At 53.3% G+C, this 17088-nt stretch overlaps 2 protein-coding genes across 2 annotated transcripts; both read right to left on the bottom strand.

Annotated features, from left to right (window-relative positions):
• Window positions 1-3457: 3457 nt before the first annotated feature.
• On the bottom strand, window positions 3458-6064 carry LOC127305235 (uncharacterized). The gene is made up of 5 exons (XM_071821230.1): window positions 5122-6064; window positions 4941-5029; window positions 4742-4853; window positions 3854-3906; window positions 3458-3717 (listed from the first exon to the last, which is right to left on the bottom strand). Exons 1-5 carry the CDS (start codon window positions 5969-5971, stop codon window positions 3502-3504), a joined length of 1320 nt encoding a protein of 439 aa, XP_071677331.1. The 5' UTR covers window positions 5972-6064; the 3' UTR covers window positions 3458-3501.
• A 5181-nt stretch (window positions 6065-11245) lies between these two features.
• On the bottom strand, window positions 11246-13885 carry LOC127305238 (uncharacterized). Its single transcript, XM_051335637.1, has 5 exons — window positions 12910-13885; window positions 12729-12817; window positions 12530-12641; window positions 11642-11694; window positions 11246-11505 (listed from the first exon to the last, which is right to left on the bottom strand). The coding sequence occupies exons 1-5, from the start codon at window positions 13757-13759 to the stop codon at window positions 11290-11292; spliced, it is 1320 nt and encodes a 439-aa protein (XP_051191597.1). The 5' UTR covers window positions 13760-13885; the 3' UTR covers window positions 11246-11289.
• Window positions 13886-17088: the final 3203 nt, after the last annotated feature.

Below are 17088 nucleotides of genomic sequence, written 5' to 3'. Positions count from 1 at the left end.
ATGGGGATGATGAAGAGGTCGAGGAGCGGCCCAGGACGACAGATGAGGAATCGTCTCCCTGCTCGAGCTTGCGGGGCGGCTGGCTAGGGATGGAGCTCGCAGCGAACGGAAGAGGACGAGGGGGGCGAAGCTAGTCCCCGAGTTTGGGGCGCTTGCCAGAGTGGGGAGCGCCATGGGCGGCGGTGGGCAGAGGAGGGAACCAGGGGGATTTGCTCGGGACATGGGAGAGAGAGCGCGAGGAAGGGGAAAACGAGTGGAGGAGAATCCATCTCAGAAAATAAGACAGGTGGTGGGCCCTACTCACCGCTATGCGCTGTTTGAGTCGGTCGTTGTGCGTGCCAGCAAGGCGGACGATCCGCGAAGTGATCCCCCGGAGGATTGCAAGTGTTTCTCTTTCTTATTATTAGAAAAGAGGAGAAACCTAACGGGTGCCATGGCTGCTAGCCCTTAGCTTACAACTAACAGCAGACCCCCACCTCGATGAGGGATCTGCATATGTACACCAAGGATCAACTGGCTACATCACTAGGTCAAAAGCCATAAAAAACAAGTTCTTCAGCATCTTCCACATTATTCAGTCTTCTACAGCATTCAACAAAAGGCAACCTCCGACGTGATCTTCACCGCCATATCTAAAATTTCGATCAGAAGGAAACCAGCTCAGACCACCTCACTTGCTACTTTCTTGAAGAATTTTACCCCCAATTCAGGTCTCTCTGCTTGTGTGTTCTTCCTGCAAAGGCCATCGCACCATTAGAACAGAGACAAAAGTGGAGTTGTCCTCCACAATGCACCACCAAGAGAGATAGATGATGGAAATAAAAATCTCGGAAAGTGTCCTTTGGCTCATGTAGTTCTCCTTCATTTTAAAAAAATATATCAAAAATCAAATTTTTAAGTTTCACAAAAATTGTGGGAAAAAAACTGGACATGTCAATGTTGTAACATGCAACATGTAAAAACCGCAATGTGAAATTCATTATACTGTACTACTATAACGCTACACAAACCGATAAAATTTGGAGGTTTTAAAATATGCATAACTCGGATCAACATTTCTGTCATTGTTATGTAGCTCAAATAGTAAGTATTTTAAATTGATGGCTACATCCGGATTTTCACCATATTATTTAGAACAAATAAACGTGATTTTAGCAAGATCACTGGAGCCCAGAGCCAAAAATCTCTACCCATGAAAATCTCACCGTCAGTAGCTTCTCTTCCTGCCGTGGATGATTCTGGTAGTCCGGTCCTGCCGCCCAACTGAAGTTAAACAATACAACACAAGCCGTAAGAGCATCTCCACTCGTTTGGTCTCCCCACGCCGAAATCCGGACGAAACAATCGCCGGATTCGACGAAATTAATTCGTGGGGAGAACCATATTTCCAATCGTCCACCCGGAGTTCGGCGGACAAAGTCGAAATTCAAACAAAACGTAGTCCCGCTACAAATACGTCCAGATCGGCAAAAGGATCAGCCATAGATCGGCGATCGGAAGGAAATTATACTGAAACAGGGGCGTCGGCAGTCCCGTCTGGCACGGCAGTGTCTGACGGCCCAGTTTCCTCACACGCCGTGGTCGAAGCGGCAGCCGATGTCGCTGCGGGCGCAGTCGACGTCGAAGCGGCGGCAGTCGACGTCGTAGACGGTGAGGGCGAAGCACCGGCCGGAGTGGGTCGGAGGATGTCGGCAACGCCCTCTTCGCGTTGAGTTTCTTCTCCCTCTCCGCCACGGCGCTTGTTTCGATACGCGTCGGAGCTCGTCCGCCGCCCACTGTGCCTTGGACACACCCGGCGGCCGCTCCTTCTTCGCCCGCGACTTCCTCGACTTCGGCGGCGTGGTGGTGGACGAGAAAGAGGAGGAGGAGAATGGAGATGGCTACACAAATTCGGCGGGAGAGAATGGGGATATGCAAGCAAATTGGAGGAAAATCGATAGGATTTGGCGGTTTAGTCGCCGACTACGAGGGTCCACACGATGTTTCGCGCCAAATTCTTTCGTCCGGAGTCCCCGAGCGCGCCTCGGGGAACCGGGGATGGCGTGGGCTCGCCGGATGGATGAAGGGCCAAATCCGGACAAAATCGAGGAACCGGGGACGCGACTGGGCCGAATTACGCCATCCGGATGGGAAAAACGTCGCTCGGGGGCCTCGTCGGGGAGACGAGTGGGAATGCTCTAAGCCACCAGTTCCATCGGCGGCCAAGACAGAATATGCGAATGAAGAAAGGAAAACAATCCATGCTAGGCAAGATTAGCTTACTACTTCAGATAAGTCTTCTTCTCGTCTCAGGTAGGCAAGCTCCATCTTCCGGATGGCCTCCTGCTTGGCGCCGTCCTTGGGCCGAGCTGATGGGCTGAGCTTGCGCACGATGTACTCTTCGGACATGGTGGGACGGGGCGGGTTCATCGGGATCCGCCGCGGTGGGGTCGGTGCCGGGAATGACCACGGGCGCTCGCGGAGGTCGCTGAAGAGCAAGGACGCAGGCGGCCTCTGCGGGGTCTCACCGCTGTTCCGGGACGCGGCACGGAAGGACTTGAGGCTACGCTGGATGTCATCGAGGGACACACGGGGGCCGCGGCGGGTTGGTCGGGATCTGCCGCGGTGGGGGCAGCGCCGGGGACGACCGCAGGCGCTCGCGGAGGTCGCTGAAGAGCGAGGGCCTCTGCGGGGGCTCGCCGCTGTTCGGGGGCGAAGGGTGCGGGGAGGCATCGATGTCATCGGACTGCGGCGGTGGAGGAGGGAAGGGGGGTTGGAGGACGACAACGAGGAGAAGGGGGGGAGATGGAGGAGGGGCTTCTTGCTCGGGTTGATCCGGCGGAGCACCATGGCGGCGGCGGGAGGTGGGGTTCACTGCTCCCTCCTCTTCGCTTGACGTAGTGTAGGGTTTTGGGGAGAGAAAGGGAAAGGAGGACGAGTGCAGTGGTCGGGCGGTAGATGGATCAGCTCCGGCCTGCGATTGCGCGTGCGATGGGCCGAAGTTGGCCCAACATGGCAAACAATCTTTTCCACCAGTGAGCTAAATCAGATTCAGCTCGTGGCAACCAAAAAAAACTATCAATCAGCTTTGCGACAACTTTCCCCCCTAGGGTGAGGAGAGGGCCGACGCCGCCACCGCCGAAGAAGATGAAGAGCGCCGCCGCCCAACCACGAACACCTCCGGAGAAGATGAATACCTCCACTGCCCGCGGCCGCCTTGCTCTCCCCAAAGCTCCACCTCCACCGGTCCTCTAGAGCTCCCGGCCTCCATCTAAGCTCCGCTGCAGCCTGTTCTCCGGCGGCAGCGACCGCTGCACCCCTCACCCTAGGTATTTTGCTTGCCGGTGGCTCTTTAGCCACCGCTTATTGTGCCGCGAAGAGCCCCGAGGTTGCCGACTCCGGCAAGGTGGAATGCGATGCTCCAACTTCGACCCTCTCTCTGATGGATTCTATTGCCATGCAATTGACAGACAAAAGAGAAGTGTGGAAAACTAATCAATCGCCAAATCTGTCTCACTGGCTCTACGTCTTCATCTTTCTCTTCCTCTTGCTCTTCTTAGACTTGGCCTTGGTAGGCTGGGTCTTCTTGTAGTCAGGCGCTTTGTACTCAGGTATGTCGCGGAGCCCCAGCTTCGAGAGGACCATGCAGTACGAGTCCCAGTCAGTTCGCCGTAGGTACTTGAGATATTTCTTCCTCCTTTGAACCATATCCTGAAGACCCTTCCTAGAATGCTTGTCCTGCATCACCACAACAATAAAGTCCACAGGTCACTTGACCGAGCTGAATGAAGTCCATACGATTCCAAAAGTGGTGTTTAGTTAAAAGAGCAAATACGGCATGATATGGATAAGGGAAATGAAACATTGCACATACCTTTTTGTGTAAAACAGATGACAGATGCTTGATTTTTAGTGTTAATTGCGCTACTGAAAAACAAAGACATGCATACTATCAGTAACATGCACCATGTGCATAGTGAAGATGCAAGCAAAGAGTATGAAATGCTCTACATACAAAATATATATCAGAACTGCTCAAGAGCTCGAGAATAGAGGGCGAAAATACATGAGAGCTCAAAGGTATTTAGTTCCAGGAATACATGTACAAGCTGCTTCTAACAATGTTAAGCATAACAAAACAAGATTGCCAGCAAGCCTAGAAGAACTGCTCAAGACCTCGAGAATAGAGTGAATCTTTCAAGTGACAGCTGACAGGTCTAATGATATCTATTTAGTAGGGCAAAACTTGCACTAACCAAAGTACAGAAGAACCAGAATTTGAAAACATATATTCTATCAGCCAGACCTCTTTTCTCACTAATCAGTTACTAGCTACAGAAGAATATGGGGAAAAAAACCTGTTAACGCACAAAAAATGTAATGCTGAAGTTCACTGAACCATGTCTACAATTGAAGTTAACTGGACCATTTCTCAGTTGTATTACAGTTGACAAAACTACTAGGTTATCAAGTGAAGATTCTGAAAAGTCTTTACTGCGACATTTAGCATAGCCTATATCAGCTACTCAAGGAAATTTGGTCTTCGAGTCGTATCAAATCATGACCGCCTTCTTTTCCGAACAGAAAAGTGATCAAATATTAAACATTCACTACTCATCAACAACATTAGACTAGTTATGGGGGAGAGACACAGCATTGAAACACCGTATTGGCAAGTCAGCATATTCTACTTGTGTTCAGAACTTCAGATGTGTATCACAGTTTTCTGGTATTATGCAAGTATAAAGGGTAAGATACTTACTTTGGACTCTTGCAGAACCACAGTCGTTCTCGGACATCTTGAACTCGTCCCTCACCTTCTGAAGCTCTAATTTCATCTTCTCTTCGCCTGACATGTGGTCGGGATGGAAATACTGGAGAGGCAACGAACGATAATCAGGCAATGCACCCTCAGAGCAGAGACAAGAGATGAAATACTAGGAAAAAAGGGATAATCTCACCCTCTCTAGCAACTCCTCCTGGGGTGGTTGACTCAGGTACTCCGGTATCGGGTTCCCAGTAAGGTTTGCAATCGAAAACATTCCACCCACTGCTCCCGGTCAAGCACAAGACAATACAAGCTCAGTTGAGAATTATATGGAAAGAAAGGAAAAGAATCAGTGCTAGGCCAGATGAGATTACTGTTTCTGATGGCCTTCTGCTTATCGGTTTTCTCGATGTTCCTCATGCTCTGCTTCAAAGCATCGAACTGGCCACCCAACCGCGTGTCCTTGTCCTTGGCGGCCAGCTTGGCGATCCGGCCTTGCAGCTCCTGGAGCGAGAACCAGTCCTTGCCGTCCTTCCCCGCGCCCGGCGGCCGCAGCTCCTGGAGCTCCTTCCCGAGGGCTTCGTAGGTGTAGGTCTTGTAGAGCATGACGGCGGCGTCCGGATCGTCCGCCTCTGTCCCGGCTCTCTCCTTGGCGAAGATGCCATTTGACGTCGCTGAGAGGAACTCCTTGGGCTGCTGCTTCTGCTGCTGCCGCGGGTCGATCTTCCGGAGGCCCTCGCGGAGGGCGGTGAAGTCGAAAGGCTTGGCGCCGTCGGCGTTGGGGGGACGGGCCGCCGGGGGGCCGCTGCTCCTGAGCAGGTCCTGGAACGACGGGGTGCCCCCGCCGCCGCTGGAGAAGGGGGGCGCGTCGACGGGCGGCGCCCCGGGGTTCCGGGAGGCGGCGCGGTAGTTCTCGAGGCTGCGCCGGATGTCCTCGAGGGGCACGGCGGGGGCCGCGGCGGAACGGGGCGGGTTGGTCGGGATCCGCCGCGGTGGGGGCGGCGCCGGGGACGACCGCAGGCGCTCGCGGAGGTCGCTGAAGAGCGAGGGTCTCTGCGGGGGCTCGCCGCTGTTCGGGGGCGAGGAGCGGGGGGAGGCGTCGGGGTCGTCGGAGTGCGGCGGTGGAGGAGGAGGGAAGGGAGGGTTGGAGGAGGAGGACGAGGAGAAGGGGCGGGGGAGATGGAGGAGGGGCTTCTTGGTCGGGTTGATCAGGCGGAGCGCCATGGCGGCGGCGGCGGGAGGTGGGGTTCACTGCTCCCCTCCTCCTCGCTGGACGTGGTGTAGGGTTTTGGGGAGAGAAAGGGATGAGTGCAGTGGTCGAGCGATGGATGGGTCAGCTCCGGCCTGCGACCGCACGTGCAATGGGCTGAAGTTGGCCCAACATAGCCAACAATCTTTCCATCAGTGAGCTAAATCAGATTCAAGCTCGTGGCAACAAAAAAAAACTATCAATCAGCTTTGCGACAACTTTTCCCCCTAGGGTGAGGAGAGGGCCGACGCCGCCACCGTCGAAGAAGATGAAGAGCGCCGCCGGCGCCCCGCCACGAACACCTCCGGAGAAGATGAATATCTCCACTGCCCGCGGCCGCCTTGCCCTCCCCAAAGCTCCACCTCCACCGGTCCTCTAGAGCTCCCGGCCTCCATCTAAGCTCCGCCGCAACCTGTTCATCTCCGGCGGCAGCGACCGCTGCACCCCTCACCCTAGGTATTTTGCTTGCCGGTGGCTCTTTAGCCACCGTTTTTTGTGCCGCAAAGAGCCCCGAGGTCGCCGACTCCGGCGAGGTGGAATGCGATGCTCCAACTCCGACCCTCTCTCTCTCTCTCTCAATTATGGTGCAGGACGAAGAACGGATCGGATCAGGGCGAGATGAGATGGGAACGCAAAAAGAAAGGAGAGGACGTTCGGTGGCGAGCCACACACGATGATGCACGCATGGCAAACACTGAGAAGCCAGGGATTGCACTTTGTTTAGCTAATATCTCTATAAATCTAGCATTACCTACCCTAAAAGGAGAGGAGATATTACCAAGAATCAAGTTGTCATGTTTTCTTATTGGGGACTGCTGAGCGTCCCCCGGGGGATCTGAAGCCCGATCCCCCGGCTTCCACACCGTCCGATGTATCATCCCTGTCTGTCTGATGGATAGTCTCCCTCTCCTGCGTGTTCTCTTCATGGAAAAAGAAAGAAAAACAATCCCATGCGCGTTCTCTCTCCACGGAAACGAGAAGCAAAATAATCTCACGCCCCGTTCCTCGCGTACATCCCGCATCACTCAAAAAGGCAGCAACCGGCGCCGCGAGTCACCTCTGCCACACATCGCCTGAGCTTTCACCGTCGTCGAGGCAGAAGCTCGTAGCAACATCTGTTTCGCCTTTGCAGCAGCGGCATTCGGCCTTCGCACCTTCCGCGGCTAGCCTTTGCATCATCGGTGTTGCCCCGCAGTGAGCGACGGAGGTGGACTACTTGCAGTAGCAGCGGCGGCTCGCAGCAGTGAGCGCTGGCGGCCAATTGTAGCAGCTCCGGCCGCCTTTTGTAGCAGACGCGACGACCAATTGAGCAGAGCTAACGGCGCCGGCGATCGATTGTAGCAGTTCCGACCGCCTTTTGTAGCAGACGCGGCGGGTAATTGTAGCAGAGCCTGACGGCGCCGGCGGCCGCTTGTAGCAGCTCCGGCCGCCTTCTGTAGCAGACGCGGCGGGCAAGTGTACAGAGCCGACGGCGCCGACATCCGATTGTAGCAGCTTCGACAACCTTTTGTAGCAGAGCCATCGGTCTTTTGTAGCAGAGCCAACGTGCTTTTGTAGCAGAACAGGCGCCCCATCGTAGCAGCACCGGTGTTCGACTGTAGCATCTCCGGCGAATATCTGTAGCAGCCCCGACGACCTTCTTTAGTAGCGCCGGCTGCCCTTGTAGCACCGGGCGGCTGGAGCGGATGGCTAGGAGAAAGCAGGATTTGTAGTTGGGATGACCGCCGCTGGCAGCAAATGATCGTAGCCATTAAACTAGTACTCCATAACCACCGCCGCCGATGGGGATGATGAAGAGGTCGAGGAGCGGCCCAGGACGACAGATGAGGAATCGTCTCCCTGCTCGAGCTTGCGGGGCGGCTGGCTAGGGATGGAGCTCGCAGCGAACGGAAGAGGACGAGGGGGGCGAAGCTAGTCCCCGAGTTTGGGGCGCTTGCCAGAGTGGGGAGCGCCATGGGCGGCGGTGGGCAGAGGAGGGAACCAGGGGGATTTGCTCGGGACATGGGAGAGAGAGCGCGAGGAAGGGGAAAACGAGTGGAGGAGAATCCATCTCAGAAAATAAGACAGGTGGTGGGCCCTACTCACCGCTATGCGCTGTTTGAGTCGGTCGTTGTGCGTGCCAGCAAGGCGGACGATCCGCGAAGTGATCCCCCGGAGGATTGCAAGTGTTTCTCTTTCTTATTATTAGAAAAGAGGAGAAACCTAACGGGTGCCATGGCTGCTAGCCCTTAGCTTACAACTAACAGCAGACCCCCACCTCGATGAGGGATCTGCATATGTACACCAAGGATCAACTGGCTACATCACTAGGTCAAAAGCCATAAAAAACAAGTTCTTCAGCATCTTCCACATTATTCAGTCTTCTACAGCATTCAACAAAAGGCAACCTCCGACGTGATCTTCACCGCCATATCTAAAATTTCGATCAGAAGGAAACCAGCTCAGACCACCTCACTTGCTACTTTCTTGAAGAATTTTACCCCCAATTCAGGTCTCTCTGCTTGTGTGTTCTTCTGCAAAGGCCATCGCACCATTAGAACAGAGACAAAAGTGGAGTTGTCCTCCACAATGCACCACCAAGAGAGATAGATGATGGAAATAAAAATCTCGGAAAGTGTCCTTTGGCTCATGTAGTTCTCCTTCATTTTAAAAAAATATATCAAAAATCAAATTTTTAAGTTTCACAAAAATTGTGGGAAAAAAACTGGACATGTCAATGTTGTAACATGCAACATGTAAAAACCGCAATGTGAAATTCATTATACTGTACTACTATAACGCTACACAAACCGATAAAATTTGGAGGTTTTAAAATATGCATAACTCGGATCAACATTTCTGTCATTGTTATGTAGCTCAAATAGTAAGTATTTTAAATTGATGGCTACATCCGGATTTTCACCATATTATTTAGAACAAATAAACGTGATTTTAGCAAGATCACTGGAGCCCAGAGCCAAAAATCTCTACCCATGAAAATCTCACCGTCAGTAGCTTCTCTTCCTGCCGTGGATGATTCTGGTAGTCCGGTCCTGCCGCCCAACTGAAGTTAAACAATACAACACAAGCCGTAAGAGCATCTCCACTCGTTTGGTCTCCCCACGCCGAAATCCGGACGAAACAATCGCCGGATTCGACGAAATTAATTCGTGGGGAGAACCATATTTCCAATCGTCCACCCGGAGTTCGGCGGACAAAGTCGAAATTCAAACAAAACGTAGTCCCGCTACAAATACGTCCAGATCGGCAAAAGGATCAGCCATAGATCGGCGATCGGAAGGAAATTATACTGAAACAGGGGCGTCGGCAGTCCCGTCTGGCACGGCAGTGTCTGACGGCCCAGTTTCCTCACACGCCGTGGTCGAAGCGGCAGCCGATGTCGCTGCGGGCGCAGTCGACGTCGAAGCGGCGGCAGTCGACGTCGTAGACGGTGAGGGCGAAGCACTGGCCGGAGTGGGTCGGAGGATGTCGGCAACGCCCTCTTCGCGTTGAGTTTCTTCTCCCTCTCCGCCCTGGCGCTTGTTTCGATCTGGCGTCGGAGCTCGTCCGCCGCCCACTGTGCCTTGGACACACCCGGCGGCCGCTCCTTCTTCGCCCGCGACTTCCTCGACTTCGGCGGCGTGGTGGTGGACGAGAAAGAGGAGGAGGAGAATGGAGATGGCTACACAAATTCGGCGGGAGAGAATGGGGATATGCAAGCAAATTGGAGGAAAATCGATAGGATTTGGCGGTTTAGTCGCCGACTACGAGGGTCCACACGATGTTTCGCGCCAAATTCTTTCGTCCGGAGTCCCCGAGCGCGCCTCGGGGAACCGGGGATGGCGTGGGCTCGCCGGATGGATGAAGGGCCAAATCCGGACAAAATCGAGGAACCGGGGACGCGACTGGGCCGAATTACGCCATCCGGATGGGAAAAACGTCGCTCGGGGGCCTCGTCGGGGAGACGAGTGGGAATGCTCTAAGCCACCAGTTCCATCGGCGGCCAAGACAGAATATGCGAATGAAGAAAGGAAAACAATCCATGCTAGGCAAGATTAGCTTACTACTTCAGATAAGTCTTCTTCTCGTCTCAGGTAGGCAAGCTCCATCTTCCGGATGGCCTCCTGCTTGGCGCCGTCCTTGGGCCGAGCTGATGGGCTGAGCTTGCGCACGATGTACTCTTCGGACATGGTGGGACGGGGCGGGTTCATCGGGATCCGCCGCGGTGGGGTCGGTGCCGGGAATGACCACGGGCGCTCGCGGAGGTCGCTGAAGAGCAAGGACGCAGGCGGCCTCTGCGGGGTCTCACCGCTGTTCCGGGACGCGGCACGGAAGGACTTGAGGCTACGCTGGATGTCATCGAGGGACACACGGGGGCCGCGGCGGGTTGGTCGGGATCTGCCGCGGTGGGGGCAGCGCCGGGGACGACCGCAGGCGCTCGCGGAGGTCGCTGAAGAGCGAGGGCCTCTGCGGGGGCTCGCCGCTGTTCGGGGGCGAAGGGTGCGGGGAGGCATCGATGTCATCGGACTGCGGCGGTGGAGGAGGGAAGGGGGGGGGGGGGGGGGTTGGAGGACGACAACGAGGAGAAGGGGGGGAGATGGAGGAGGGGCTTCTTGCTCGGGTTGATCCGGCGGAGCACCATGGCGGCGGCGGGAGGTGGGGTTCACTGCTCCCTCCTCTTCGCTTGACGTAGTGTAGGGTTTTGGGGAGAGAAAGGGAAAGGAGGACGAGTGCAGTGGTCGGGCGGTAGATGGATCAGCTCCGGCCTGCGATTGCGCGTGCGATGGGCCGAAGTTGGCCCAACATGGCAAACAATCTTTTCCACCAGTGAGCTAAATCAGATTCAGCTCGTGGCAACCAAAAAAAACTATCAATCAGCTTTGCGACAACTTTCCCCCCTAGGGTGAGGAGAGGGCCGACGCCGCCACCGCCGAAGAAGATGAAGAGCGCCGCCGCCCAACCACGAACACCTCCGGAGAAGATGAATACCTCCACTGCCCGCGGCCGCCTTGCTCTCCCCAAAGCTCCACCTCCACCGGTCCTCTAGAGCTCCCGGCCTCCATCTAAGCTCCGCTGCAGCCTGTTCTCCGGCGGCAGCGACCGCTGCACCCCTCACCCTAGGTATTTTGCTTGCCGGTGGCTCTTTAGCCACCGCTTTTTGTGCCGCGAAGAGCCCCGAGGTTGCCGACTCCGGCAAGGTGGAATGCGATGCTCCAACTTCGACCCTCTCTCTGATGGATTCTATTGCCATGCAATTGACAGACAAAAGAGAAGTGTGGAAAACTAATCAATCGCCAAATCTGTCTCACTGGCTCTACGTCTTCATCTTTCTCTTCCTCTTGCTCTTCTTAGACTTGGCCTTGGTAGGCTGGGTCTTCTTGTAGTCAGGCGCTTTGTACTCAGGTATGTCGCGGAGCCCCAGCTTCGAGAGGACCATGCAGTACGAGTCCCAGTCAGTTCGCCGTAGGTACTTGAGATATTTCTTCCTCCTTTGAACCATATCCTGAAGACCCTTCCTAGAATGCTTGTCCTGCATCACCACAACAATAAAGTCCACAGGTCACTTGACCGAGCTGAATGAAGTCCATACGATTCCAAAAGTGGTGTTTAGTTAAAAGAGCAAATACGGCATGATATGGATAAGGGAAATGAAACATTGCACATACCTTTTTGTGTAAAACAGATGACAGATGCTTGATTTTTAGTGTTAATTGCGCTACTGAAAAACAAAGACATGCATACTATCAGTAACATGCACCATGTGCATAGTGAAGATGCAAGCAAAGAGTATGAAATGCTCTACATACAAAATATATATCAGAACTGCTCAAGAGCTCGAGAATAGAGGGCGAAAATACATGAGAGCTCAAAGGTATTTAGTTCCAGGAATACATGTACAAGCTGCTTCTAACAATGTTAAGCATAACAAAACAAGATTGCCAGCAAGCCTAGAAGAACTGCTCAAGACCTCGAGAATAGAGTGAATCTTTCAAGTGACAGCTGACAGGTCTAATGATATCTATTTAGTAGGGCAAAACTTGCACTAACCAAAGTACAGAAGAACCAGAATTTGAAAACATATATTCTATCAGCCAGACCTCTTTTCTCACTAATCAGTTACTAGCTACAGAAGAATATGGGGAAAAAAACCTGTTAACGCACAAAAAATGTAATGCTGAAGTTCACTGAACCATGTCTACAATTGAAGTTAACTGGACCATTTCTCAGTTGTATTACAGTTGACAAAACTACTAGGTTATCAAGTGAAGATTCTGAAAAGTCTTTACTGCGACATTTAGCATAGCCTATATCAGCTACTCAAGGAAATTTGGTCTTCGAGTCGTATCAAATCATGACCGCCTTCTTTTCCGAACAGAAAAGTGATCAAATATTAAACATTCACTACTCATCAACAACATTAGACTAGTTATGGGGGAGAGACACAGCATTGAAACACCGTATTGGCAAGTCAGCATATTCTACTTGTGTTCAGAACTTCAGATGTGTATCACAGTTTTCTGGTATTATGCAAGTATAAAGGGTAAGATACTTACTTTGGACTCTTGCAGAACCACAGTCGTTCTCGGACATCTTGAACTCGTCCCTCACCTTCTGAAGCTCTAATTTCATCTTCTCTTCGCCTGACATGTGGTCGGGATGGAAATACTGGAGAGGCAACGAACGATAATCAGGCAATGCACCCTCAGAGCAGAGACAAGAGATGAAATACTAGGAAAAAAGGGATAATCTCACCCTCTCTAGCAACTCCTCCTGGGGTGGTTGACTCAGGTACTCCGGTATCGTGTTCCCAGTAAGGTTTGCAATCGAAAACATTCCACCCACTGCTCCCGGTCAAGCACAAGACAATACAAGCTCAGTTGAGAATTATATGGAAAGAAAGGAAAAGAATCAGTGCTAGGCCAGATGAGATTACTGTTTCTGATGGCCTTCTGCTTATCGGTTTTCTCGATGTTCCTCATGCTCTGCTTCAAAGCATCGAACTGGCCACCCAACCGCGTGTCCTTGTCCTTGGCGGCCAGCTTGGCGATCCGGCCTTGCAGCTCCTGGAGCGAGAACCAGTCCTTGCCGTCCTTCCCCGCGCCCGGCGGCCGCAGCTCCTGGAGCTCCTTCCCGAGGGCTTCGTAGGTGTAGTTCTTGTAGAGCATGACGGCGGCGTCCGGATCGTCCGCCTCTGCCCCGGCTCTCTCCTTGGCGAAGATGCCATTTGACGTCGCTGAGAGGAACTCCTTGGGCTGCTGCTTCTGCTGCTGCCGCGGGTCGATCTTCCGGAGGCTCTCGCGGAGGGTGGTGAAGTCGATCGGCTTGGCGCCGTCGGCGTTGGGGTTGCGAGCCGCCGGGGGGCCGCTGCTCCGGAGCAGGTCCTGGAACGACGGGGTGCCCCCGCCGCCGCTGGAGAAGAGGGGCGGCGTTGACGGGGCGCCGCCGGGGTTCCGGGACTCGGCGCGGAAGGTCTCGAGGCTGCGCCGGATGTCGTCGAGGGACGCGGCGGGTTGCCCGGTGGGACGGGGCGGGGTTGTCGGGATCCGCCGCGGTGGGGGCGGCGCCGGGGACGACCGCAGGGGCACGCGGAGGTCGCTGAAGAGCGAGGGTCTCTGCGGGGGCTCGCCGCTGTTCGGGGGCGGGGAGCGGGGGGAGGCGTCGGGGTCGTCGGAGTGCGGCGGTGGAGGAGGAGGGAAGGGAGGGTTGGAGGAGGAGGACGAGGAGAAGGGGCGGGGGAGATGGAGGAGGGGCTTCTTGGTCGGGTTGATCAGGCGGAGCGCCATGGCGGCGGCGGCGGCGGCGGCGGGAGGTGGGGTTCACTGCTCCCCTCCTCCTCGCTGGACGTGGTGTAGGGTTTTGGGGAGAGAAAGGGATGAGTGCAGTGGTCGAGCGATGGATGGGTCAGCTCCGGCCTGCGACCGCACGTGCAATGGGTTGAAGTTGGCCCAACATAGCCAACAATCTTTCCATCAGTGAGCTAAATCAGATTCAAGCTCGTGGCAACAAAAAAAAACTATCAATCAGCTTTGCGACAACTTTTCCCCCTAGGGTGAGGAGAGGGCCGACGCCGCCACCGTCGAAGAAGATGAAGAGCGCCGCCGCCGCCCCCCCACGAACACCTCCGGAGAAGATGAATATCTCCACTGCCCGCGGCCGCCTTGCCCTCCCCAAACCTCCACCTCCACCGGTCCTCTAGAGCTCCCGGCCTCCATCTAAGCTCCGCCGCAACCTGTTCATCTCCGGCGGCAGCGACCGCTGCACCCCTCACCCTAGGTATTTTGCTTGCCGGTGGCTCTTTAGCCACCATTTTTTGTGCCGCGAAGAGCCCCGAGGTCGCCGACTCCGGCGAGGTGGAATGCGATGCTCCAACTCCGACCCTCTCTCTCTCAATTATGGTGCAGGACGAAGAACGGATCGGATCAGGGCGAGATGAGATGGGAACGCAAAAAGAAAGGAGAGGACGTTCGGTGGCGAGCCCCACACGATGATGCACGCATGGCAAACACTGAGAAGCCAGGGATTGCACTTTGTTTAGCTAATATCTCTATAAATCTAGCATTATGAAAGATCGAGATGTCGCCTAGAGGGGGGGGTGAATAGGCAATTAAAAACTCTTGCGGATTTGTCTTGTAGAAATGCGGAATTAAACTATCGTTTAGTTTACAAGCACAAACTCTAGATATGCTAAGCTCAACTAAGTGTAACAGTAACAACTAGAGCTAAGCAAGATATGCACAAGATATATGTAGCACAAGTGATAGCAAGATATATGTACTTCAAGCACGATGGCTATCACAAGGAAAGAGAGCTCGGGTATAGAAATAACCGAGGCACGCGGAGACGAGGATGTATTCCCGTGTTCCCTTCCTTTGCAAGAAGGTGCGTCACGTTTGGAGGAGTGGAGGTCCCACGAAGGATTCCCCGCGCCACGAAGGCTCACCCTATTCTCCGAACCACACCCACGAAGGATAATGACCCTTTCCTTATGGTTAGCTTTTCCTCCACTCCGGAGATGGCAAGCTCCACAACCACTTCACAAGCTCCATGAAGGAGAAGCCCGGGCCTCTTCACAATCTTCTTGAAGAGATCACCGGAGCACCAATCACCAAGCCAACTAGGAGGTCTCCCTCCAAGAGTAACAAGCTCATGGTCTCTCACTCGAACTAATCGTGGTAGAGAGCTCAACACTATGCAATGATGCAAAGCAAGAACACTAGAGGTGTTCAAGTCCTTCACACTCAAATCCCACCAAAGCAACGAATGCTAGGATGAGATTGGAGAGGAAGAACAATGGAGAAAGTCAACAAAAGAATTCAAGATCTAGATCCCAAGAGTTCCCCTCACTTAGAGAAAAAATGGTGTGGTGAAAGTGTAGATCTAGATCTCCTCTCTTAGATCCCTCAAGAATGAGCAAGAATCATGGGGGGGAACAAGAGAGAGAGCAACTTCTTCAAATGCAACAATGGAGGTGAGAGAAAGGGAAGAAGTACTTGCTCAAGGTGGAAGAAGAAGCTATTTATAGCTAGGGAGCAAAAATACCCGTTGGGGAAAAAGACAGAAACACGCAGTAAAAAAACAGGCAGAAAACAGCCAAACCGGCCACCAGGCCGGCCGACCGGAGCAGCAGCCGGACAGGCCAGCGTGCAGCCCGGCCGGACCGGCCCACTGGCCGGCGGGGGCAGTGGCAGCCGCTGGGCGGCGGAAAGGCAAGGGGCTCGCGGGGCAGGTGGGCCGCGCGGTGGCTTTGAAGCCCACCGGCGAGGAGGCTGGTCCGACCGGGGCCTGCAGGCGGGCGGTCGGTGGCCGGGACTGGGCCGGACGAGGCAGCAGCCGGTCAGCTGGCCGGGTGGGCCGGCGCTGGGCCGGTTGGCGCCCGGTCTGGTTGGCGCCCGGTCCTGGCCGGGTGGGCCGGCGCATGGCCTGGCAGGCCGGGTGGCCGACCGGCAGCCCCTCCTCCTGTTTTTCTTTTTCCTTTTTATTCTTTTCTCTTTTTTCCTTTTTCTTTAATAACTAATGCTCCCGAACTCCGATTCGAATGAAACTAATTTCGTTTGGAAGATAACAACAAATGCTATCCTATAAAAAGTGCAAACTCAAGAATCTGTAGAAGGGAATTTTATCATGAATATAAAAGGTAGAACCTTATATCATGAATAACCGGTAAAATTACCCAACCTCGAAAACGCAATAGAAGATGCATGCGAACTCCGTTTTCGATGAACTTGGGCTTGTTGTAAAGCTAGCAACAAGCTCAAGAATCTCACACAGAGAAACATCAAGAAGCAATAAGGATATGCAAAGTATGCAAAGGATTGAGCTCTCTAAGACGATGTGATCAAGTTACTCAACCGAAAGCCCCTTTTAATAGTGCGGCTATCTATCCTATAATCCGGTCTCCCAACATCCACCTTGAGACCGGTAAAAGGAAAACCTAGCAAGGCCATACCTTTGCCTTGCGCATCCCGCTTGATCTTGATGATAACTCTTCAAGCTTCACTCAAGCCGGAATGCCTCACTTGACCAATGTTGCTTCGTGAAGACTCACAAATGCTCCCCCATACACTATGATGGGAAAGCTCCATTGATGCACATCTTCACTAGTCCATTATCACCAAATGGACGGCAAGCTTCAAGCATGTGATTCACTTGAGATGCTCATCTTGAACTTGCCCAACTCAACCTTGTATCTTCACATATTCACTTAAGATAGAGCATGGCTAATATTGAGTTCCACATAAGACACTCCTTCTTCATTTCTTCTACTTGATCATATCACATATATACATCTTCATACCGATGATCTTGATGCCAATACACAAGGAATACCTTTATCTTCATGGCATCCATACTTGAATCCAACACATGGAGTACAAGTAGTACCTATGGAATATTCCTTCATATAAACTCAATGAAAACATTAGTCCATAGGGGTTGTCATTAATTACCAAAACCACACATAGGGACAGTATACCCTTACAATCTCCCCCATTTTGGTAATTGATGACAAACACAATAAGAGGGTTTATATAATGAATATTAGAAACAAGTACGCAACTTATCCGAGAATAAGTTGTATACAAGGGGTTGTATTTGATATGGTCAAGTAACACAA

The sequence above is a fragment of the Lolium perenne genome, chromosome 6 (genome assembly GCF_019359855.2).
Source record: "Lolium perenne isolate Kyuss_39 chromosome 6, Kyuss_2.0, whole genome shotgun sequence".
In the NCBI taxonomy this organism is placed as follows: domain Eukaryota; kingdom Viridiplantae; phylum Streptophyta; class Magnoliopsida; order Poales; family Poaceae; genus Lolium; species Lolium perenne.
The sequence above is the reverse complement of the archived record's forward strand: the minus strand, read 5'-3'. Positions and strand labels throughout refer to the sequence as shown.